The sequence below is a fragment of the Lepisma saccharinum genome, chromosome 30, assembly GCF_977018435.1.
Source record: "Lepisma saccharinum chromosome 30, izLepSacc3.1, whole genome shotgun sequence".
Classification (NCBI taxonomy): domain Eukaryota; kingdom Metazoa; phylum Arthropoda; class Insecta; order Zygentoma; family Lepismatidae; genus Lepisma; species Lepisma saccharinum.
The window spans coordinates 36,029,751-36,056,049 of NC_139258.1; the positions used below are offsets into that span (position 1 = coordinate 36,029,751).

At 40.8% G+C, this 26,299-nt stretch overlaps 1 protein-coding gene across 14 annotated transcripts in view; it reads left to right on the forward strand.

Annotated features, from left to right (window-relative positions):
• Positions 1 to 26,299, forward strand: part of LOC145981874 (disks large 1 tumor suppressor protein-like) — a 1,252,559-nt gene that overhangs the window by 1,017,409 nt on the left and 208,851 nt on the right. For all 14 annotated transcript variants that reach the window (XM_083115344.1, XM_083115335.1, XM_083115336.1 and 11 more), the window contains one exon: positions 17,424 to 17,459. In XM_083115344.1, coding sequence (XP_082971470.1) covers positions 17,424 to 17,459 — 36 coding nt within the window. The remainder of the gene's footprint in view (positions 1 to 17,423; positions 17,460 to 26,299) is intronic.

Here is a 26,299-nt window from a genome sequence, read left to right on the forward strand (position 1 = left end):
TGTCCGTTCCTTTCATATTGTTTAGCACATCGCGTTACAACGCCTGGGGTCCCGGGTTCGAATCACGCCATGGTTATTTGTGAGTGTCCAACTGTCCATTTGGCCATCTTCTCGATTAGCCAAAAATGGCACAAAAGCGAATTAAAATAAACCGAATCAATCATCATTTCATATCACAATTCATCTCCATCTTCGCGATTAAGCAAAAGCGACAGAAATGCGAAGTAATTCCTACATCCAATCCTTTGCATCCGTCGTTTAACATCGATTTCAATTAACGAGAATTGAAACATTTGGAAGTTGTTATGCAATTTGATAATCTTTCCAATGTTATTGTTCTCTTCTACCGAATAGAAGCAGTCAGGTCTTCCCCTTTCCGATCAAGCTGCTGAGAAGTGAAGTTTCAGTGATCTATATCCACCCAGGGTGCTCAAAAATCCAATTTTAATTCCTCAACCCGTCTCCCCTTTATCTTTCTTCTAACTCCCCTCTCATTATGCACGATTTTTCTTCTTCCACACTCATTCGTCATTCGTACATGAATATCTTCTTTATATATGCATTACATGGACTTGTCCAAACGTCTGATAGAGAAGCGTTAAGAGACAAGATGCAAATTTGTACTTCTTTTCCACTTTTCTTTTCTATTTTTTCCCCCTGGTACGCTTCGTCGTCCAGAAACAAAGCGTCCCCAGCCAAATCATGATGGAACTTGTCTCCATAGTACTATTGATTTAACTTTCTCATCCCAGTATCTGAAACTTTGCTCCCCCCCCCCTTTCTGAAGACTTAGAAAAAGGAGAGCAAGAAAGGGGGGAGGGATGGAAAACTCTGAGAAAGACAAATGGAACTTTCGCATGAGAAATTGTTAGTAGCACATTTCATCTTGCAGACACCCGTTCCCTATCTTCTCTTCTGGCACTGCTCAAATCTTGGCGAGTTTCTCCACTCTCTCTCACCCCTCCTTCTTTCTCTCCCTACGTCTCTCTCTCTTTCTGTGAGCGAATCTACACTTTCTTGAATTTATGCTTGGGTTGTCATAAGTTGCATTACGGAAGCATCTGTTTTGGAAATCGCGAGCTTCTTTTAGCACTGTGCATGTATATAGTGTGTACTTTCATTCTATGAATTTATTGTGCAGTTTCATGAATTCGTGCCGACCTTGCACGATCCTACTGCAGGAATCACAATATGGATATGATTCAAGAAAGATCTATAGTGTTATCTTGCAGCCTTACTTTGGATGTTGTTATTTATTTCCATATTCTGGGGTTTTAGGAGGTTCAACTTTTTGTCACAGGAACCCTTAAAAACAAAGACACGACATATTTTGTCACAGGGACTCATAAAAACCAAGAGCCAAAACTTTTTGTCACAGGGATCCTTAAAGACAAACATTGGCAAATTTTTTTGTCGCAGGAACAGTTAAAAACAAACACTGACAAAACTCTTTGTCGTAGGGACAGTTAAAAGCAAACATTGACAAAACTTTTTGTCGCAGGAACAGGTAAAAACAAACATTGACAAAACTCTTTGTTGTAGGGACAGTTAAAAACAAACATTGACAAAACTTTTTGTCGCAGGAACAGTTAAAAACAAACATTGACAAAACTCTTTGTTGTAGGGACAGTTAAAAGCAAACATTGACAAAACTTTTTGTCGCAGGAACAGGTAAAAACAAACATTGACAAAACTCTTTGTTGTAGGGACAGTTAAAAACAAACATTGACAAAACTTTTTGTCGCAGGAACAGTTAAAAACAAACATTGACAAAACTCTTTGTTGTAGGGACAGTTAAAAGCAAACATTGACAAAACTTTTTGTCGCAGGAACAGGTAAAAACAAACATTGACAAAACTCTTTGTCGTAGGGACAGTTAAAAGCAAACATTGACAAAACTTTTTGTCGCAGGAACAGGTAAAAACAAACATTGACAAAACTCTTTGTTGTAGGGACAGTTAAAAACAAACATTGACAAAACTTTTTGTCGCAGGAACAGGTAAAAACAAACATTGACAAAACTCTTTGTCGTAGGGACAGTTAAAAGCAAACATTGACAAAACTTTTTGTCGCAGGAACAGGTAAAAACAAACATTGACAAAACTCTTTGTTGTAGGGACAGTTAAAAACAAACATTGACAAAACTTTTTGTCGCAGGAACAGTTAAAAACAAACATTGACAAAACTCTTTGTTGTAGGGACAGTTAAAAGCAAACATTGACAAAACTTTTTGTCGCAGGAACAGGTAAAGATAAACATTGACAAAACTTTTTTTGTCGCAGGGACAGTCGAAAACAAACCTTGACAAAACATTAAGTAGCAGGAACAGGTAAAGAGAAACTTAGACAAAACTTTTTGTAGCAGGAACAGTTAAAAACAAACATTGACAAAACTTTTTGTCGCAGGGACAGTCGAAAACAAACCTTGACAAAACCTCTTGTAACAGGGACAGTTAAAGATAAATTTAGAGAATACTTTTTGTAACAGGAGCAGTTAAAAACAAACATTGACAAAACGTTTTCCCGAAGGAACGGTTAAGGCGAGGAGGGACAATTTCCCCAGGTCTTTCTCGCTGGGAGAGCTGTCGATCACTGTTGCCAACATCGCTCTTTTGGAGCCAGATCTGGCTCTTTCGTGCACTCGTTACTGTGATCTGTGGCACCCGCCTCTACCCCACCATGATGCCACCACTGGCTCCGGCCCATAAGGACCAACCTTTGTCATGAGTAGAGACCGGATGTTAGGCAAAATGCCTATTCTTTCCTGTTAGAGATATGATGAAAACTAATGTTGCAAAGGCCAGGGGGAGGGATTAGCTTTATTTAAAGGCAATTTAATTTTGCCTATTTCATACGATATTGCCTATATTATTTCATAAATGCCAGATATTGCCTATTTTAGGCATTTTCTTTAAAATTGGGACATGACTGAACTCTGTTTTCAGGATTAGTTTCCGATGCTTCCAAGAAATTTGAAAATAACAGTTAGCGAGTTATTACAGCTAATAAGGACTTGGACAAATTAAGGGCAATTCAACAAGTTCCGAAAGGTGGAAATATACGAACTGAGTTAGATCCACATGTTCTGGCGTGCTTTAAGTATGCTCCGGTAACATCTGTGGAGGTTGAAAGATCTTTTTCAATTCTAAAAAAATTGTTGTCCGCTCGCAGACATAACTTGTCGGTTGATCACCTGAAGAAGTACCTTGTTGTGATGTGCAACCACAATTAGTGCTTCTTATTCAGAAACTGCCAAACCGTACAGTACAAATTTGAAATGCATTTAAACAGTTTCTTAGTTCGAACTGCTGTGTGGAATATATAGTGTAAATTTTTTAACTGAAATAACCCTGTGTGCAGTGATAAAGTGCATATTTAAATAATTTGCGAACTGGTTGGAAGAAGCCAACAATTTATTTTGTCAAACTATTGTGTGTAGCAATTATACATGGGAAAATTTTGGGCTGACGTGACTCCTGTTTGCAGTGATTTATTAAGTACAATATTGGACTGCTGTCTCTAATGATGAGCTCCTGGTTTATTTTAAGCAACTATAAAGAATGTACAGGTATGTCTCTATATTTTTTAAACACCTATTTCTTTTTGTATGTCTATCTTCATTATTTTGAGTTAAATTTCATTGCCTTTTTTATTACTTACTTGCATTTTAATGCCTATTTTATATGTTTTTAGTGCCTAAACATCCGGTCTCTAGTCATGAGGGTACATTTTGCACGTGACGTGATATTCATACATAGGCTGCGTCACCCACACCCCTCTTTCCTACCCAGGTATTTTTATATAGAGAGCTGTGGCTTAAGGTGAAGATGTCAATATTATTATCCGGGAATCCTTTATTTTCGATTTCATATGAACATCATAAAGTTATTGAGATGGGTAATGCCGCCAAATCTAGGCGGTGAAAACTAAGAATACATTTCCATCACTTTAAAGATAACGGTAATAGCAGCGCCCCCATCCCTCTGACACCTAAATTACCCTAGGAGACACTTTATGCAGCCTTCGTTAATCTAGATCCTTGAAAGTCATCTTTAGCTCTTGGTGAAATGTAGCTCTTTTATGCACATGAGATTTGGCAACACTGACAGGATGGCTGTAAGAGGCAAGGAGAAATACATTACACTTATAGGAGAATTATTTTACTCGTTTTCTTGGAGATATCAAACTTCCGATGGCGGAAAAAAATATATGATCGGGTAAAGGATCCATTGAAGATGATATTTGCGCTAGAAATAGTCGAAACTCCCATTTGTTTAGCTGTAAGTTCAATTTGAAGTTGTCTCTCCATAAGGAATACATGGGATTCTGTAAGTACATATTCATCACATTTTTCAAACATGGTATCTAGCTTAATAATCAACTTTAAAAACAGCTTCCACTTGCAACATGGGGAGAAATTCATACTCTCAAATTATGCGTGGATTTTTTTTAGTAGCAGTGCCAATTCCGACGGTATTTAAATAAATGCATGCCTGGTGCGAAATTGTCCCTCTTCACCTTAAGGAGAAACATTGACAAAACTTCTTGTCACGGTTAAAAACAAATACTGACAATATTTTTTGTTGCAGGGACTATCTTTATTACACAACATGAAAACTGAGACGGTCGCTTTTCTATTGGTTCTGCTTTTCTATTGATGTTTGGTTCTTGCTGTCCGCCCCCAGCTCCTCGCAGCAGCCCCTCCCCTTCCGATCTCCCCACCCCAACACTGCTTAGCATCCTGCCGTTACCGGAACCCATATTCAGCAACCCTTTGTTTGCGTAGAACCAAGTTCCTGAACGTAATTACGCCCTGAACGTATTACTTAATCGATACACGTTCAGCGGTTAATTAGGCCATTTTCTCATCAGCATATCAATTCACTTCCGCCTCGATTCAATTTCGGGTCATTTCCATCCTCCCACTTGAGCTCCTCTCCGCAAGGAAGTTGAGCCGCTGCAGTAATGGACAAGTTTGACTTGGATGCAGGGTTGAAATGAAACCAATGTTGGAACTTTTCGTGGGGGCTCTCTGGCATAAAAGCTATGCAGCGGAAGTGTAAAAAAAATCCAGTAGCAGTAACAGTCAAATAGCTCGATTTCTCATATTTTCCGTCTTTTTGTCTCTTTTTTCACTTTTCTTTATTTATCTTCTTTCTCTCCTTCCCTCTTGCTCGTTTATCTTTTTTCCTTCGCTCTCAGTTCTTTATCTCTCATTCTCTGTTTCTCCCGTTTGTCCCCGTCATATCTCTCATTCTCTCTTCGTTATTTAACTTCTTTCTCTGCTTCTCTCTTGCTTGTTTGTCTCTTTTCTTTATCTCTCATTCTCTGTTTCTCCCCTTTGTCCCCGTCATATCTCTCTCTCATCGTTATAACTTCTTTCTCTGCTTCTCCTCTTCTCCATTGTTCTCCCTTTTTATATCTCGCTCTTTGTTTCTCCTCTTTTCCGTCTTTCTCCCTTTCTCTCATATATTTAACGTCTTTCTTCTCCTCTCTTCTTCTTTTCTTCGCTCTCCCTTCTTTATACCTCACTCTCCCTCTCTCTGTCATTTCTCTATTTCTCGTGTTTTCCCCTTTCCGTCTTTCTCCCTCTGTTGTATCTCACATCTTTATTTCTCTTTCTCTCTCTGATTCCCCCTTCCTACTGTGCATCTCGTTTATTTCTTCCTTTCTTTTACTTACAAAATAAAGTTCTTAGAATAAAACTGAGCTAAATAAGAGATATCTCATAAAGCAAGACTTAAAGTGTACATACACCAGAAATAGTTAAAGCCCTTTTACCCAATATCTCAAACATCCCCAATATGAATAACAGCCACCAAGGATAAGATTTAAATAGAGCATCCGTAAAAAATTAGTACATAACCTACCCGTAAACCTATGGATAATGTTGCTATGAAACCCAATTGTCTTAGGATAGAAAACACAATAATCTTTTTCAAATCATAATCAACATTAGCTTCCACCTCTGCCTCAGGTATTTTAAAACCAGAAAGTAATAATGATGCCTTACCTTGAGAGGAAGTGTGTGAATGAGAGAGAGAGAGAGAGAGAGAGAGAGAGAGAGATCACCTTGAGTACCCACGGGCGTGTCTTCCCATTTCGCCCAGTACTGAAAACCTTGTTTTATTGACTCAAGTGATAACACGCGCCAGAACGGAAGTACCGTTTCGCCCAGAGGGAATTTTTAAAACATGGTTTGAATGTGAAGGGAAATGTGAAAGTAAGAAGCCAAAGAATCAGGTGTGGCTTCCAAAGGGCAGCCTTGTCGCATTGTTTAATGCATTAATAACAGCAATACAGATACATGTACATAAGAATACACAGTACAAACACAATATGAGCAATAGTATTAGCTATAGCTCTTTTCAGTTCTTACGGCGGGTGCTCTAGAAGCTGGCAAGGGTAGTGGGGAGCGGGGAAGCGACCAATCCAGCGCAATAAGAATCGCAACAACCTGTAGAACGAGGTTCACGTAGTACTTATTTCCGCCACGTCGTATCTCTCGGCGCCACTGCTGTTCTCTGGTTGGTCTGCGGCGAATTCCCCGCTCCCCACTTCCCTTGCCAGCTTCTAGAGCACCCGCCGTAAGAACTGAAGAGAGCTAAAGTGAGCTTAGGTTAGGCAAATCTTCTGTTTTAGGTATTGCAGATCGATCGATGTCTTCCTCGCACATTATAAAGACTGTTTATAAAGGCTCTACACGATTGGGAATTTTTACTTTCACATTTCCTTCTTGTCGAAACGGTACTTCGTTCCACTTGGGCCAATAAAACAAGTTCTTCGGTACTGGGCGAAACGGGCATGAATCGCCCACGGGGAATGGGAAGGTCAGGGAAGGAAAGAGTCACTAGACCCCCCCACTCGAAACATTATTTTTTCCGCCTTATTCTTTCTTTGTATATATTATCGCCTTGATAAATAATGTAAACATGAAGGGTTATGCGAATTAATTTTACTTACTGTACGTATTTTTCAACTCGACACACTTCGGCCAACGATATTCTAATGGAATTATACAATTTTTCAAGTTCTGCAGAAGTTCCGTCAACAACTAAACTTTTAAGCGGTATAACAACGCAGATGGCACCACTGCATTCGCGGCGACTTTCCTCCCGCCCCTTCCGTACCTTTCGGAAACCGCTCGCGAGAACTAATTGTTTTTCAGCAATCCGCAGAAGCGGTGGGCAGAGACAAGGAGCAATCGGTAGCATTCGTAATTACTTCCCGAATCGTAGCTAATTCTCCGTGACAAACTCCGGGCCCCGTTTCCGAGGGGACCCGGGACCCAAGGAAAGAGTCCTTCTGCCTATCTAATTACCCACGAGAAGAGAGGCCCCCTCCGGTGTCGTAATTGTAATTGATGCCTGCAGATTGGATTCCCAGCCTTTAGAGACCGTTGTCCTAAATGGAACACGCATTAATCCCCGTGTCCGCGCTGGGGTCAAACCGGCGCCCATCCGCCAGTGCGTTAATCAAGGCGCTTGTTGTATGAGACTGGGGAAAAAATAAATTATGCTTGAAGCTAATTATCTGGCTTCTGCTTCCAATTTCCCTCACTCATTGACAAGGGATTAATAGTGGTGGGAATTTTCCCCCCGTTTCGGCAGCGATTAAAAAACAGAGGTTTTGGTTCTGCTTGGTGCAGGCGTCTGCGGCAATATATTTTAGCGTCCTGAAATATGTGCCGCGTGCGCTAGCGTTAGTATATGGGTTATTCGCTGTCAAGACGGTCCCTATGTAAATTAAATAGCTGTTTTCGATATTAGCTAGCAATGTGTTCTTGTTCGTTCCGGCGTTCAAATTCCTTTTCCAATTGTACCAGAAGTGTATTGCATCACTGTTCGCTAGCGGATAAATGTATCGAGACTAGAGTCTCGGTCTGGTAGGGCTACTCTCGTCTCGTCTAGAGTCCCGAGATATATATGTAGTTTTAAAAGAGAGAGTTGTGAGGCATCGATTTGTAGATATCGAAGCTCAATATCGTTGGAATACCGATACAACTAAATAGTATCTTTCAGTCCCATGTTTGAATTGTAATTTTAAGTATGCAGAAAAACAGATAATCATGTTGCTCGCTGAATATGTAGAAATAGAAGTGTCACTAGTCTGTAGTTCTCAATAATCCCCCTCCTCCCCCCTGCATCAAGAAACTACCTAGTCTTACCATAAATACTGTCACAAAGTTTTAAGTAAATTGACACAAAATGCTGAGAGATATTTTAATATCCTAATAACATTACTGAAATGGGTGCATGACAAATCAAAATCGCAAATCAGTATTCATAATGGCCGCCCTTAGCATGCACACATTCCGTAAGTTTTTGTGGCCACGCATCAATTGAATTACGTAACACATCGACTGGAAAATGAGCAAATGCCTTCAGAAGAGACCGAGCGCTTTAAACTTTCAATATTGGGATGTCTCTTCTTGCAAGCCATCTCCTGAAGCTTGGACCACAATTTGTAGTCCAAAGGGTATAGGTCCGGACTTGCAGAAGGCCAATCTGAAGTGGAAATGAAGTCTGGAACATTTGCTATGAGGGCACGCTCCATTTCTGTGAAAAAGGGGTAAAAACATCAGCCAAAGTGTACCAGCAGACAGTGCTTGAGAGACTAGTCAATAATGTCAACAACACTCTCTTCCATGGTCAGAACTGGAGCTTCTAGCAGGATTCAGCCCCAACATATGGGGCCCGAACAACACAGCAGTGGCTGGAGGCAAATGTACCAGACTTAATTTCCACTTCGGATTGGCCTTCTGCAAGTCCGGACCTATACCCTTTGGACTTCAAATTGTGGTCCAAGCTTCAGGAGATGGTTTGCAAGAAGAGACATCCCAATATTGAAAGTTTAAAGCGGTCGGTCTCTTCTGAAGGCATTTGCTCATTTTCCAGTCGATGTGTTACGTAATTCAATTGATGCGTGGCCACAAAGACTTACGGAATGTGTGCATGCTAAGGGCGGCCATTATGAATAATGATTTGCGATTTTGATTTGTCATGCATCCATTTAAGTAATGTCATTAGGATATTACAATATCTCTCAGGATTTTGTGTCAATTTACTTAAAACTTTGTGACAGTATTTATGGCAAGACTAGGTATACTCTCTCCCGGCCATCTGTTGAGCAAGACCGCGCATAGCGGAACAGAAGGGGGGAAATCGAGTGGGCAGTGCAAATCTGTACACGCTGCTGCGAAGGCTGGTAACTGCAGTCGCTTCCCCCTCCACGCAATCACATTCACTCAAATGTCACGTACATCCTGTTCTGCATTTGGCAGACTAACGAGGCTCTGGCGTCTGGACTCACAACCAGTATAATACTCTGTGGGGTTCGTGTTGTGTCGTCCATATATGTTTGTGATTGTATCTTCGTCCACCATTCATCTTCAACTTCGCGATTAGCCAAAAGTGGCAGAAAAGCAAAGTAAATTAGATCAATCAATCAGTCATGAGCAAGTTAAGCACAAGGTTATATCCACATCAGTATCATCGATATGGATATAATCGCTATCGTCAATGTTGATATACAGGGTGGGAAATAACCTTTTGCTAGGGGTCTGCAGGAAAAAGTAACAACAATTAAGAAATTATGGTAATAACAAATGTTTACTACGACAATTGTGGTTACAAAAACAAAATTATAAGTTAGTTCACGACAAAGCACCTTGCTTCAAGGCAAATGCTAAAACCAAAACCTTCTTCGGCGAAGTGGCATTGACTTGTTCAGCAGTTCTGAATGGCCGGGTGCATCACCGGGCCTGAATGCAGCGGAGCACTTTGGGGCTATTCTGAAGGACGCAGTTGAGTCCTTGATGATAGTGGAACGCGGACCGGACCGCTATTCCCGGCCAACACTCCTTCCCCCTCTGGAACAAGTCCTCCGTGACATGGAATGGAATACGGACTGTTTGCGAATCTTCTGAGCTCCTACCCTGATCGTCTTCGTGCTGTGAAGGAATCAAACGGCGGACATACTAACTTTTAATTTTGGTTTTGTAACCACAATTGTCGTAGTAAACATTTGGTATTACCATAATTTCTTAATTGTTGTTACTTTTTACTGTGGACCCCTAGCAAAAGGTTATTTCCCACCCTGTATATATCGGTTTATCACAAAGCCCTGTAAGAACATACAGCAGAACAGAGACGTAAATGAAGAAAAATAGAAGTTGAAGTAAGCCCTAAATGAGTTTCTGCGAGAAAGAGTAGGTGCGAAGGAGAAGTCAATATCAGATTAAAAATGAAAATGGAATAATGAAGTATGAAAGCACAATTTAGACTTGGAAAAACAGTCAAAAATATTGAGGAACGGGTGGAAGAAATTGTATTTACATTTTTGTTATTTTACGTCGCTTTACTTCCAATTTTAGTGATTGCGACGCAGGGGATGAAAAATACAGGGACGCCCGGTTGCCATGGCGCTTGAACATGTTCACCTGTCGGGGAAATATGTATTAATATTTAGAGTTCGCTTATGGAAATTTCTATCTTTTTAAAAATATCGAGTGTGTGTTTTCTGTACCACGTATAATATTAAATCAGTATAATTTTTTATACTGTTGCTAGCCATATTGTAAAATGTGTGGCGATATGTATTGCATAATTATACATGCTGCTTTAGGAATGTCACTCTGACTTAATTACGTTTAATACAATCTTGTATAACTTAAAGTTTTAAGATGATATTACAAAATGTGTAGGTTTATCTTACTAGTTGTATTAATGGCTTGCTTAGACCATGTTTGCCAAGAAGAAAAGAGCTGGCTCCTGAGAATTAGTGCCTGAATTAGTTTTAGTTTTTTAGTTTAGAGGGACAGTTACATGCCCTGGCCGGGACTAAAACCGCCAGAACTTCAGTGGCGGGATCACTATCTACAGAAGTGTCACGCTAGGAACCGGTGTCCATTCACAGCGCAGAACTGTTATTTTGACAACATCTTCTTTCCCTGCTGGCTACTTCTAGGATGAGGGTTTGAAAATTTGCCGCTTTTTGCCCAAATAAGGGAGCAGCGGTTGGTCTAATTGGCTGTTTGACTGCAAGTTCCTTCGTAGGTAAACGCGGCAACAGAGGGTCACTGCCAGAATGGCGGGTCCCGCGGCGGGAGACACCATTTCACTATAGTTGAGCGTGAGCTTTTGTTTTTTCAGTACACTTTATGTACAGATAAACTAATGTGGATTAGATCTGGGGTTTAAAGTGGGGCCTGCCCGGCCGCCACGCTGGCGACTTAAGAAATTATGTTGTCATGTGAGAACTTCTCATTTAAAGGAATCTCCACTTACTCTGAGTAGTTTAAATTAATAGCCTTAGCAACAGCGACCAAGTATAGGTAAAAAGAAAAAAAAATCACGCAAGCGACGCACGAAGTCGAAATCATGCGGCTCGAACCTCACGAGCACCCTATCCGACAGTCATTTACAAATCGGATAATTATCCAGATTTCTGACGCCATCCTCCTCTCCTCCCTGCATATTGGAATTAGTGTTGTCAGCACAATGTCAGAATCCGCTCGTTTCAACCCCCTCCCCTTCTCGACACGCACCTTTTCCCCCCACCCTTAGGCCATAAATAAATGAAACCGATCGAGCTTCCGACCGAAACGATGCCATTGTAATTGGTCTCGATATGAGAGTGAAATTGGATTCAATGTCGCATCACAAAAGCGAACACCAATACATCAGCGTAATGAAATTTTACAGCGTGCTCATCCTTCTTCTTCAAATTAGGTTCCGATAATTGCACGCACGTTAAAATATATGAAGTAGATTTCGGCTTTTGACATCAAGAGATTGAATGTTTTTAGTTTCACGTTGAAGTTTATTTATTTTTTTCCTCTCACACTCTCGAAAACATTTCGTGTTTGGATGCTTCATTAGTCAATTAACTTTCCCTGCGTGAAATATTCGTTCACGTGATTGAATGCAGTACCTATAGAGAAACCAGGAGTAGGTCGAACACTTTAATCATATTCATTACGTATTGATAGCTCTGACATTGACTTTTTGGCTTGGAAAATGTAATCACATAGAAACGAGGAATTTATGATTAATTATTGAAGGGAAGTAAAAAAGTAAAGTTACTTACTATCTTTTTAATTTAACTTGAACATTTGTCCTTACTTATTCATTTTCAACATTTTCCCCTTACTTATTCCTTGTCATGTAACTTTCAACATTTTGTCCTTACCTTCTTTTTCATTTAACTTTTAACATTTGCCCTTACTTATTCTTTTTAATTTAACTTTCAACATTTTGTCCTTACTTTTTCTTTTCAAACCTTTTCCCCTTACTATTCCTTTTCATTTAACTTTTAACATTTTCCCCTTATTTATTCCGTTTCATTTAACTTTCAACATTTTGTCCTTACTTATTCTTTTTCAACATTTTCCTCTAGCTTATTCCATTTCATTTAACTTTCAACATTTTTCCTTACCTTTTTTTTCATGGAACTTATAAAATTTTGCCCTTAGTTTTTCTCTTTCATTTAACTTTCAACATTATTTAACTGCCAATTCGTCTACCCCTTCTTTTTTCATTTAACTTTCAACATTTTGTCCTTCTTTCCTTTTTCTTTCAATATTTTGTCTTTACTGTATCCTCTTTAACTTTCAACATTTTGTCCTAAGCGATGGACAAAGGAATCAAATCATATTTGTAAGAAAGATTTCCACTATGGCTTGGAAGAATGGACTTTCTAATGTGGGGTGGCGCGCTGTCGTGTAGAAGGAGTTCTCGCCTCATATTATGGTAGAACACAGAGAAGACCTATCACAAGCTGTATTTGCGGAAGCCGCGCAATTTAACTGCGTTGTATAAAGCGACTATCGTGTATGCATGTGTCATTTGGTTACAGTAACAGTAGATTCTAGGGCCAGTGCGTGCCAATAAATCAGCTAGTTAGAGCAACGCAGAGAGAGATGGACCAGTAGCCGAATGCCATTACGCAAATTGAACACTGTCTGCACTCCACTTGTTGAATATTCATTCACACGTCACTAATTTTCAGTTCAAATGTTTGTTTGCATTCAGCAGTCGGGGAATTTGCCCTTTCTTTCCACGGCTTATGAAATTAGGATTGCGCATTTAAGCGTTGGGCGATCATCGTTGGCAACGCTAGCAGGAATTCCTCCCACGAACTCCAGCGGAAGCATTGCTTTTTGTCCCAGAGGCCTGGCTAATCCACTCCGATGTTTTAATTAAATTTCTCGCTAGGGCTCCCGGCAAGAAGCAGCCAATTCTCGGCCTCCCTGGTAAGCGAGTTCCCCCCGTCCAACGAGTAAAGCATGTGGATGAGTTCTTGTTCCTTCCGCCCCTGCACAGAAGTGGCCAGAAAAAGACCGTGAAGGGGGAGACGACTTAAGAAAGGAGACGTTGCAGTGATGCCAACTCTAGCATAAACTTAACAAATTTCGTTGGCACCTATGCTATACGGCTCGCAATTCCAACTGGCGGCTGAGAAACAACGAATCAGCGATCAGTTGAATTATCTTTGACTCACATCGGGCATTTTCGAGTCACAAGGCACCGAAAGTTCCCGTCGGATACACAGAATATTGCCAAGCGTACTGTTAAACGGCGGCGGGGGGAGTTGAACAGCGGCGTTACTGGATAAAAGTTGTACAATAGTACACAAAATACTGGAAATTATTTCACAAAACACCAAATCCCTGTAAAAACAAGCCAATAGAAACAACTGCCAAAAGCAGACGTACGCTTGGCAACGTTGTAACGGGAGAGCGATGTTACCCCTACAGCTTCCACATCGCAACTGAGATTGTTGACACTCACCCAAGACGATTGATGGACAAATAAAGACATAATCCTGTTTCCCTGCTGGCTGCTTCAGAGAGGAGAGATTCTAAGGTTGCCTCTTGTTGCCCGAACAGGGGGCAGCGGTAGACCTAATCAGCTGTTTGACCTCAAGTTCCTTCGTAGGTAAACGCGGCAACAGCGAGTCACTGCGATAAAGACGTTCCTCGCGCCGGAATTTACGATAGCTTCGCTGTAAGCACCCTGTGTTTAGCATAATTGTAAAAAGATGCATCATCTGCAAACGGGCGTTCTTCGGAGACAGATCAATTGAATTGAAAGGAATATATTTTGAGGAATATACATGTATTTCTTTTTAAATCCGCAGATCTTATTTGTACTTCTTCGACGGATATGTTTCAAATGAAAAGGTTGTACTTCCGAACCAGGGACAAGTTTTTCCAGTCACACCTTCATCTATGCCCTTCTTTTAATATTTTCTTTATCCTCCCTTATTTATGTTACGATTATCCTTTTTATGAAGAAATTCGGTAGAGAGTTTGTTGGGTCACAAAATCGGGCCGCCGTTCCTAGTCATCGAATTTCCTCAAACTTTTTCAAGCACTATATTAAATCCATTTAATTGGTTAAGGGCATGCGATACAGTCTCCATGGGATTCTTACCAAGCTCTTCCTTCCGTGGCAGTGTGCCAACTTAGCTGTCTTGGAACCAGATCTGGCTCTTTCGTGCACTCGTTCGGCTGTGAACCCCATGCCCCACTATGATGCCATCACTGATTCGGCCCACATATACCCTGTCCCAGCTAACTGTGGAGCAAGGCGCGCATAGCGTCAGAGAAGCGAGGGAAATCTATTGGCCAGAGCGAAGCAGTACACGCTGCTGGGAAGGCTGGTAACTGCATTCGCTTTCCCCCACTCCACGGAATTCTGTTCCTCTCACGTGTTCATTGGTGGAGCCGTCTCGCGTCACTACTTGCGCAGAGACTTGATTTCGTTTGCCTGCTCTACAGTTATCTGGGACAGAGTATAGACCAACTTTTGTGAAAATTATCCATTTTGCACGTGACGTGATTTTGTTATATTTGGCTACGTCGCCCAACCCCTTCTTATCTCGTCAGCTATTTTTTATAGCGCCGTGTCTGACGTCAAATTGACATAATCAGGGAATTCTTTAATTTCGATTTCATACGACCATCGGTGGATTATTGAGATGGGTGATGCCCCCGGATCTAGATGTTGAAAACTAAGAATAAATTGTCATCAATTTAGAGTTAACGATAATAGCAGCGCCCATTCACTTTGACAGTTAACATTACTCTAGGAAGCACTTCGTGAATCTTGCTCCTTGAAGGTCACTTTTAATTCCATTTAAAGTGAAATTTAGTTCTTTTATGCGCATCAGGTTTGGCAACACTGCCAGGAGGCAAGGAGATAAGCATTTATCATATGAGAGTATGATTTCATCCGTTCTCTTGGGAATATAAAACTTCGGATGGAATAGAAGATGATGTCAACGGTAAGAGGACAGTTTGAAGATGCATTTCACCAGCGGAAAAGTCGAAACTTCCATTTGAATAGCCGTAACTTGATGTTGAAGTTGATTTCCCGTAAGGAATACATGGGATTCCGAAAATTCTTATTCATCATATTTTTCAAACATCGTGTCCAGCTTAATAATCAACATAAAAATACGCTCCCACTTGCAACATGGATAGAAATTCATACTCTTTTATACACCCAGGATTTTTTTTAGTAGCAGTGCGCATTCGGGTAATATTGAAATAAATGCACAATTGGTGCGTGACTGTATCTCTTCCCCTTAAACCATTACAATTAATTTAATATTCTAAATTCTTAATATTGTGTAACTAATTAATATCATGTAACGCAAGTTCACAACAACAAAATAAATTGAACTTAAAACTGCAGTCATGCGAAAATAATAATAATAATATAAATAATAATACATCATAGTACAATTTAGTTGGATTTAGCGTAATCTAAGAGTTTAATTTGTACTTTTTCTGTTCGAGAGGTTGGCAACGCTGAGACGCAAAGAAAGAGGCGGTTGTCGCATTCCAAGGAAGACGTTAGGATGGCAATGGTCGTGATACGTCTGTAGTGTTTTGTTTTTGGTTCTTTATAGGAGGAATGTCCTTTTCATGAAAATTGCTCCCTTCCTGTGTTCATTTGCTGCAACGGTTGAAGCAAAACAACCAATATATCAGTGTCGCTTTTAACTTGTTCGGACAAATAAGCGGAAGCCAGTGGTCGAGGGCCGGCTTGTTCTTGGATGTGTTTCAGAAACTTCCTTTCTCTTCCAGAAACTACTCCAGCATTTAAAAATTAGATACCTTTAGAAATACTAAACGCACGGCCATGAAATTAGGCGGGTGGCAGAAGTTCGCGCTGTTGCCACGTCGGAGTACAACCCCGTGCGTTCGGAGGTTTAAGAGAATGAAATATGTCGTTGTACAGTTGGTAATTGTAATCCAAGTAATACAAACTGACAGTATTTGCTCGAAAGGTCAGTGATGACACGAAAGTGCCCCGGAGAGAGGTCGGTCTGACGCTCGAACTAGGCAACGCAGCCACACAGTGCGCAGGAACCAGCTAATTTCGTCCCACTCTCGCTTTGCTTTTCCCATATATGTGGTACAAACGCAATTCTGCCCAGCCGACTATATTCATGGCCGTGGGTTTAGAGACTACTGTCTCTTGCATGACTCACTCTGAAAGGAGGTGAATGACTCGCACTAACACTTAATTGCTTTTTTCCCTTTTCTTTAGCCGGCCCACGTGGCGGAATGGTTATCTCATCGCACTACGACGCTAGAGGTCTCGTGTTCGAATCCCGGCCGGAGCATGGATGTTTGCGAGCAACCTGATTTCCTATGAGTTGGCAACCTGATTTCCTATGAGTTGGCAACCTGATTTCCTATGAGTTGGCAACCTGATTTCCTATGAGTTGGCAATCTGATTTCCTGAGTTGGCAATCTGATTTCCTGAGTTGGCAACCTGATTTCTTATGAGTTGGCAACCTGATTTCTTATGAGTTGGCAACCTGATTTCTTAGGAGTTGGTAAATTTATTTCTATTAATAGTCTAGGACCACGTGACATAGTGAGATAGCCCAGATCTTGGACTCGTATACGCCACTGTCATGGACATCCGCAGGATTTTTTTCCAGGGGGACAAACAAGGCACATTTCCCCCAAAAATAGTATTGTTCCCTAAAAAAAACATTGCTTAAATTTGAATTTATGGTGTTCATGCAATAATTAACACATATTATTGTGTCTAAAATGAAATTATATGTGTGAAATACATAATTTTTGGTTCGCTTTCATTTTTCAGGGGGGACCACGGCCCCCCTTGCCTCCCCTTCCGGACGCCCATGGCCACTGTCATCATGGGACTATATATTCAAAACACAACATTACATAACACACTGGTTCTGTTCTATCTCTGACGCGCAGAGGAGTGTCAATGTTTTTGACAGAGTAAGATAAATTTATTCTGAAAAAAAAAATACAGTTTAAGTAATATCATATAAAACGCTTTAGTGTTATGATTTTAATTTTGTTAATATTTGTTACTTGTACCGTTAAGGAGGCAATTTTATTAACGACTATTTTGTTTCTTCTAGGCGCATACGCCGCTGCTGGCCTCTGGGGACAGACATGTAAGTAAAAATACAAAGGAAATATTTCACGCCTGTGTGTTGTGCATTGTATTCTGGAGATTTGTGATAGTTGTTTATGCCTATATTATATAAGATCAACAGCAGTGATGTGTAAACAAGCGTATGACTATTTTTAGGCAGAAGATGTTTTAAAAGTATTATTACAGCTAGTATTGTTCCTGGGTTGGACAAAAATGTCCTAAGTACAGCCTGTGCTTATTCTCGAAGTATACTACAGTAAAATCACAAAATTTGTAATCAAGATATTGTTATAGTTTTATGCCATACCATACAATTACATTCTGATTGCATTTAAACAACTTAAGTTCGAAGTACAGCCCTCGATGTGTAACTAAAGTACACATGTAATTTCGCCAAGATAGAGAAACAACTGTGCTTGTTGAAACATCAATAAGTTCTGTAATTTTAAAATTTATATTGACAAATACATATTCACTAATGTAATTATTTTTGTTCCCTTTTGTGGCTTATAATTTCACACTAAACTAGCAAGTAGAGGGAGATTATTTCCGTAACATCTATGGCTGTTAAGCATTTGAAACATCGGAACGAGTCACAACTCTCGAAGCAGCCAATTAACCAAGCGAGCCACTGACGTCATCACAGTCCAGAATCTATCGCTAAGCCCCTTGCTCAGGTTCTACACGCCCATTAGGTTCGCTAGACAGACTCGCGCAGTCCGCTGGAGATGTTCCGAAAGTAATTCGACTCTACTTAGGAAAGTTTTAGATCTTTGTTCCGTAATATAATGGGGTAAGGCCTGTATTGGAGAACAGTGCTGCCAACTAGGTTTTACTTTCGTTGTGTAAGAACTATAGAACTTGTAGTTTGGAATGCAGAAAAATTGGTGATTATTGAGTTTTTGGGTACATGAAGATTGAGTTTTTTTAGAAGACTGTATAAATACTATTCATATTACTAACAAAAAACACCCAAGGAGCAATGGTTTCTTTACACATTTCTTTTCCGAGTGTTCAGGGTCTCTGTGTTGGAGAGTTGCTGGTATCCCCCGGTACACCACGAATATCATAAGCCCCGTGTAATTGGTGTCCCGAACGTACCAGCGACAAGACGTACCACTTGGGTTTTCGCGACGAAACGTACCACTCAGATAAACACCTGCCTTCAAATTTTTACTCCGCGACAAAACGTACCACTTCAAGGAAAACGCTTGAACTTAAAATCAAAAGAGAATAAAGTGGTTAGTGGCCCGTCGAATGATCACGTTTGTGGAGTCCCGAATGATGCTCAGTTAGATGTGAAGAAGCGAAGAAAAGGGTTCGAGAGGAAGACATGCAAATTACCAAGATTTATAACTATACTCTAGGCAACCTACACGACAAAGGTTAGGTTAGGTTAGGCTAAGTTAGAATTGACATAACTAAAACGAAAATCGAAAAAACAGACGAAAAGATAAAACAAAAGAAAAATGTGGACGACAGCTTAACCACAGTCCAGTCCAAAGCGTGGATAAAGTGTGATGGAAATCAGCAAAACCATCAAGTGGTACAGTGGGATCAATGAGTATTACCGTGCAAGTTGTCCATGACTATTTTCATTATTTTATCTCTTACATCCCATGTATTTTTAAGCGATGGATTTTTATGTAGTTGTCAATAGCTTGTTTTGATTTTTTTCTTAATTCTTGGAGCTCTTATTGGGCCAAATAAAGTACACGAACATGGTGATGGACAATTTGGACGGTAATACTCATGGATCCCACTGTACGTTTTGTCGCATCGCAAATATTTTTAGGCTCATTAGAAGACCCTTTGTAGGTAGCCGGTCCGGTGGTAGGTATAAGTGCTGGTCCCCAAAGAAACCTCACTTTACTTCAAAGAAAGTTCCGAAAGATCAGTTTTCCCCCCTAACAACCACATGTCAGGTCCACGTGGAGTGCAATAAATCGTCCCCTGAAGCCTTTCCCACCAATAGCGTCCGTCCAAGAAATGACAGCTCTCGTCAACTCCACGTGGACTAAATGAGATGTTGCTAATCCAGTTTCTTAGAGATTTCTAAACGCGAGGTTGCGGTTCTCTATCTTTGCTAGGTTGTGTTATTGTTTTTTGCTATTTTTTATGCAATATAAAGACCTAGGGAGTAAAACGTCACAGTGAATGAATGGATGTCTAAACACTGCAAGTACGAGGGTGGTTCAGCATGCTCCGCCCCTGACACAGAAGGAACCCTCGTAGGAAAACCAAATCACTGTCACTTTTCAACATAGTCCCCTGCAACATTAACACACTTTTCCAATCGGCCTTCCAGTGCTTCAATCCCAGCAGAAAAAAAATATTTTGGTTGGTCCTGCAACCAAGCATTCACAACATCCATAACCTCGGAATCACTTTCAAAATGTTTTCCACGAAGGTGTTTCTTCATGTTCGGGAACAGGTGGAAGTCACTGGGGGCCAGATCTGAAGAATAAGGGGCATGAGGGACAATTTCGAACCCTGCTGCATGAATTGCAGCCACCGCAACTTGGGAGGTGTGGGTGGGAGCATTGTCACAATGGAACAACACACCACGGGCGAACATTCCGCGGCGTTTCTCCTTGATCGCAGTACGTAATTCTTCAATTAGGGTTGCAGAATAAACGCCTGTGATTGTCTTTCCCTGTTGGAGATAATCTATCAAAAGAATTCCTTCTGCATCCCAGAACACAGATGCCATCACTTTGCCCTTTGATGGTTGAACCTTGAATTTCTTTGGGGGTGGAGAATGGGTGTGTTTCCATTGCATGCTTTGGCGTTTACTTTCGGGATCGAAGTGGTGAACCCACGTTTCATCCATTGTAACAAATCTCTTCAGAAACTTTGGCTTGTCAGCCTTTATTGTCCGCAACAGGTTCTGACTTGTCACACGACGTGTTCTCTTTTGGTTGACTGTCAGCATTCTCGGGCCCCAATGTGCAGAGATTTTTTTCATTAACAAATGATAATGAATAATTGAATGCACACTGCCAGTTGAGATGCCACATGTGTCTGCTATATGGTGGACAGTCACTTGCAGGTCTGCCAAAATCATGTCATGCACTTTTGTAATCATTTCTGCTGTGGTCACCATTGCAGATGAGCCACCACCATGCTCAACTTCACAGGTCTGCCGACCACATTTAAATTCACGGCACCATCTCTTCACTAGATCATATGAAAGGCTAGAGTCTCCAAGAGTTCCCACCATATCTGCATGGATGTCTTTCGGTGTTAGATTTTTCTTGAGTAAATATTTTATCACTGCTCGGACCTCAGATTTTTCCATTGATTCACATGTGGCTACACTTCTTACTGATCATCAACGTGTAACGAAAAGAGAAATTGTTGTAAATTCTTGAAACTTTGTGGATATTAGTCTATAGAATGAACAATGTTACATATAAAATTACAGGTCTCTACTATCACTGGAAATGGGTCAGGGGCGGAGCATGCTGAACCACCCTCGTAAAAGTGACAACAGCGCTTTGCCGAAAAACAGGTGGTTGCTCGAAACCAGATACGGTTCTGGTCTGCTTCCTCTGTATTAAACGTTCATTTGATTGGTTAGGACGCACCACGTGGTCTCACCTTACGCGCTCCCGAACGTAGTGCAAACACCAAATACATTACGTGACACCAAATCAACGAAGTATACGAGTCTGTATTGCACCGTGTAACCAAGTAAAGTAAACGCCACGAAAACTGTCCAGTCAAGGTCACGCCACCTACCTACAGTGTTGCCAATAAGTAACAATTTCAACTTTCAATAATAATTCCGAAAAAAATATTAGAAAATAGTACTTAACGTAAGAACATTGCAAGTACTTTTTACACTGAAATACTTTCTTGGCCATTTAGAAAAAGAAACATGATTCCATGAAATTCGGGAGGAAATTATTATTTTTTACTTCAAACTAAATAATAATGGAAGCAGTGACACAAGAGGGTTGCAAAATACAGTGAAACTTTCTTAAGGATCATAGATGCTTACAGTATATATTTTATACACAAAATGTATAATCATGTGAAGTAAAAAAGTAAAATGTTCCAAGATTCGTAAAAGTTTTCGGGTTATATAATGTAAAATATCATCGGTGGCCAACTCCCGTTCTATTTCATCACGTAAAAACGTTCAGCGAGAAAGTTTGTAATAAAACACATAGACGCGCGAGTGCAGGGGGCTATAATACAACTATTGCAATTTTACTAACCTTGAACTTGTGAAGTACAATCCCTGTATTTTTCTATTTTCGGTCATGTTGAGCGAGCATTGCCTTAGTTTAGTTTTCTGTCTCTAATGCCCTCATGTGTTAGTCCTAGAAAAACATTCCTAGGACGAATGTTGGTACAGAACTCGACTTTCAAGATCATGATGTTTTCTCTGTTTCCTTCCGAGCAAGGAAATCCCTTCTTCATCCAGCCATTTTCGCGTGCAAGAAAGAGAGATAGAGAGAGGAGAAAAACAGCATCCACTTCGACTTCCTTTGTTATCTTTCGGCTTTCGGCGTGTTCCCCGAGACAACCGTGTTTACAGAGCACTCCATCAGGTTTTCTCGAGCTCACCTCAAAGGAAACAATCTCTCGAGCCTTGATTTCGCCAACACTTGAGAGGATTGAGCTCTGTCTCCTTAGCTACACAATCTTCTTCTCTAACTCTCTCTCTCTCTCTCTCTCTCTCTCTCTCTCTCTCTCTCTCTCTCTCTCTCTCTCTCTCTCTCTCTCTCTCTCTCTCTCTCTCTCTCTCTCTCTCTCTCTCTCAACCGGGGAGCGGCAGAAGCCCCAAGTCGGTGCGGGATCTCGTTTCAAGGAAATTACATTTTTAATTATTAAGTGACAAGTTCTTTTGTGTTTGCTTCCGCGCGTGTCTTTTCGGTATCTATAGGGTGTCCCAATAAAAGCGACGGATTTAATATGCTTAAGAAAATACTGTATATTTACAAAATGGCAAATATGTTCCGATTTAAGAATGAAAGATGACATCTGGCAGACACAGTGCGGCAATTTGAAATCGAGACTGGTGCTGTAAAAAATAAACAAGTCTTCATAGAAAGTTACTTACCTTGGATCATTCAAAGTAGGACCCTCATGCATCCACACATCGTAGCGCAATGCCTACCAGTGCATGGAATGATTGCTGGAATTAGTTTTGTGTAACGATTTTTAAATTCCATGTCGTAGCCTTCTTGATTTTGGTACATCATAAAAGTAGGAACCTTTCAGTGCATATTTTGGTTTAGGAAATAAAAAATAATCACACTGAGCCAGATCCGGTGAGTAGGCAGGGTGTGACAACACACAGAGTCGATTTAAGGTCAAAAAGTTCTTCGCAATCACAGTCTTGTGACTTGGGGCACTGTCATGAAGTATACGCCAGCTGCCATTATCCCGATTCTCGGGCCTCACAGTGTTATTCCTTGCACCAAACGTTTCAGTACCTCAAGATAAAATGCAGCAGTAACAGTCTGTCTGAAATTTCAGTCTTCAGTAATGATTATCCTAACTTTCTCAACCAATTTTAGTGGTCTCACCGTCCCTGCTACACCTGGATGCTCGTCGTGTTCAATTGGCTCCCGCCCTTCACTGAAACGCCTGAGACATTCAAATACACGCGTATAGGATAAACAATTGTCCCTATAGACTTCTACAACATGTCAAACGTTTCCGCAGCAGTTTTACCCAAGAGCGCACAAAACTTGATGTTTGCTCTTTATTCCATGTTGAAATCACGACACGTGCCCACATTCAACAATGCCACAAGCGGCAATGTTGCTCAAGGTGAACGAGCTCTGCGTCGATTGTTCGTGAGATACCCGTTACTTGTTCGCACCACAGAAAGCTTGCACAGTGGCGCCACCTGCCGAGAAAAAAAATCAGTTTTGATTTCAAACTGCCGCACTGTGTATATCTCCCGCCCGATTGAGAGCGCGGTGTTTTAATGTCTGCTGTCGAACCTGTTTCCTGAAATTTCTTGACCACCTTGCGAGCTGTACTTTCATTAGGTGCACTTTCACGTCCAAGGATTGCACGAAGCTTCCGAACAGTCGCTCGCTATTCTTGTAATGAGCTTTCGCTATCAAAACTCGTTGTTCCTTTGTGTAACCTCCATGTCAACCAAGCTGCAACAATCACTGATAGAGGAACTTGTAGGAACAGAGCAACCCAACCACAAGACATGTTGCGTAAATCAAACTTGATATTCTTAAATCGGAACATTTACCCGTTAAAATGATGTAAAAATATTTTTCATTCTTTTTTTAAAAAGTATTCTATTAAGCATATTAAATCCATCGCTTTTGTTGGAACACCCTTTACTTTTGATCACTGAAATGTGTGCTGATAGTATCACGTGCTCATTGTACGGCTGGGTGTGGAGATAGGGCTTCACACTTTCGCGATCTCGACCATTGTCGTAATGTGATCAGCTACTTCTACGCCCTGGTGCCCCTCATGGCCCTCAGGTACTGTAGTGTTGACCACGAGACAAGATTTTGCTCTGTCTATGGAAGGGGAGTGTAGAAGTAGGGCTCCATACATTCCCAATCTCGGTCATTGTGGTAATATGATCAGACGCTTTTACCCCCCTGGTGGCCTGTAAGTACTGATGTACCATATAGTGTTGCCCACGAGACGAGATTTTGCTGTCTCGTCTCTTCTCGAAAATATTAGTTTTTCTCGTCTCGTGTCTTGTCTCGAAGACTATAGTAGATTGAGGTGTACAAGACGGAATCATTCATCTTGTTATACGGATAGGGTTTTATTAACAGCAATATACCGGGTGTTTCAGAAATAATTGAGAGGTTTTTTTACACATACAAATGTTTAAAGTGTGCACCACGGATGACACTGCACACAGTCTAGTTCTTGCCACACTCGCATCAACGTGGGCTTGTCGATAGTGTCTGTCGCTACGATGATACGCTGCCTTAGGTCTCCTATATCACGCCGCATCGCTGGGACGAATACCCTTCAAAAATATGTCACACGGTGTAAGGTCCGGTGATCTTGGGGACCAAAACATTGTGAGTAATGTGAATGTCACCTAGCGGCAGGGATGTGAACTCTCAGCTTAACAAAACATTCACGCACAAACTGTTTGCGTTACTTGTTCGTTCTGAACTGGTTTCATTAACGCAAGTTCAGTACTTTACTTGCAATAATTTTTTGTAACACTCAATTATTTCTGAAACACCTGGTATTATTAAACACTATCCGTTGCTTTCACTGCAATCGCATCCGTATTACCAAATCAACAAAACAGAATCTGTCCGTGCAGCTAGCAAGCTGTCTTCTTAACATTATTATATTCACTTATCAGGTACCCATTTATTAGAGCTGGATGAACTCCAGAGTAGCTTTATGCAAAACAAGTTAAGAAAAGCTCCAAACTTAAATCATCCGAACCTGGGTCTACCGCGTGGCAGTCGGGACACCCCAGTAATTTGATAATTAAAAGAATGTATTAATATTAGTTCGTAGTAGTTATTCGTGTGTTATTATTTATGCTATTCAATTTCATATCCTGCCTTTCCGTACAAAAATGTCTTGGTAGCATAGGCTGCTGTAGACATGGCAAAATATCATGCGCGACATTTCGTTTCCTTGCTGATTGGGTTATCCAGAGAATCAGTCTCTCTTATCACCATGCATTCAGTCTGATTGCCCCTTTAATGCAATTTACATGTATAAGAGATAAATACGAGGCTTTCACGTCAATGAAATTAGGTGCGAAGTAAGGAATGGTTTGATTTTCGAAGCAGACTTGCGTGGAGTGCAATTTGATCTATTCATAGTATTTGATTTCATTGCCCCGTGGAGGAGACCCTCCTCGAAAATGAGGGACAATTAGGGAACTGGCAAGGAAAAATTTGGAGTTTTCCGACGTGGTCGGTTGGAGAGGTCGGCGGATTAGGCTAGGACAGGCTCCAAACGATGTTAGCTGGTCTGCAAGGAAGGTCTGAGAAGGGACGTGACCTTCATGGAACATTTTGGAACAGGAGGATGGAGGGGAGGGGGGGGTGTTCTTTCAAAATCTCCCTTCTCTTGGGAGATTGTTTCCGAAGGACTTCATCCAGTGTGCGATTTAATTTTTTTGCTTTCTGGGGATGACCTCCATTGATACAAGAAATGCAAGCATCTGTAACGATCTTCACTCTCTTGTGAGACGAGATATATTATTCTTAACATCAAAATATAAAAGATATTCACTCCGGAGTGTAAGGGGTGACCGTTTGTAGACACACCCAAATGTCAACCCCTCTCGCACATAGTACAACCACAGATAAACGTATTATAAGCAGATATTGAACTCTGGTAGAAACCATCTTCGCTATGAATTACTGTCCGTAAGAAGTTCTGCCAGTCACCGCTGAGGCGCGCCACTGGCACCTTTTTGCTTTCACCTCGACCAAAACGTTTCACAAGTGATCAAGTCTATTTTCATTTTGCAGACTAGCTTAGTCTTCGGCGTGTGGACCAGTGTTGCCACATGAAGGGAAATTCCCCCTTTTTCAGGGAAATTCGGACCGAAATTTTAGCCAAAAGGGAAAAGGGAATTTCGATGAAAAATGCCACAATTTCAGGGAAATTTTAAGACATCTGACTACATTATTACAGTTAATGTTAAGTTCCACTTTCATATTCACATTTTCATTTTTTCTGTTCTTTTTTATGCTCCCTTGAATATAGCCTGTATCTATTTATATTTCTGTTAAGTACATCGCTTTTCTGCACCTTCGGATAATAGTAACGATGAGAATTAACGATTAAATGGATTCCTTACCAGGATCCAAACCTGGGGGTCAGAAAGCGATAAAAGTGACATGTATGTGAATTCTTTTTTTTTAT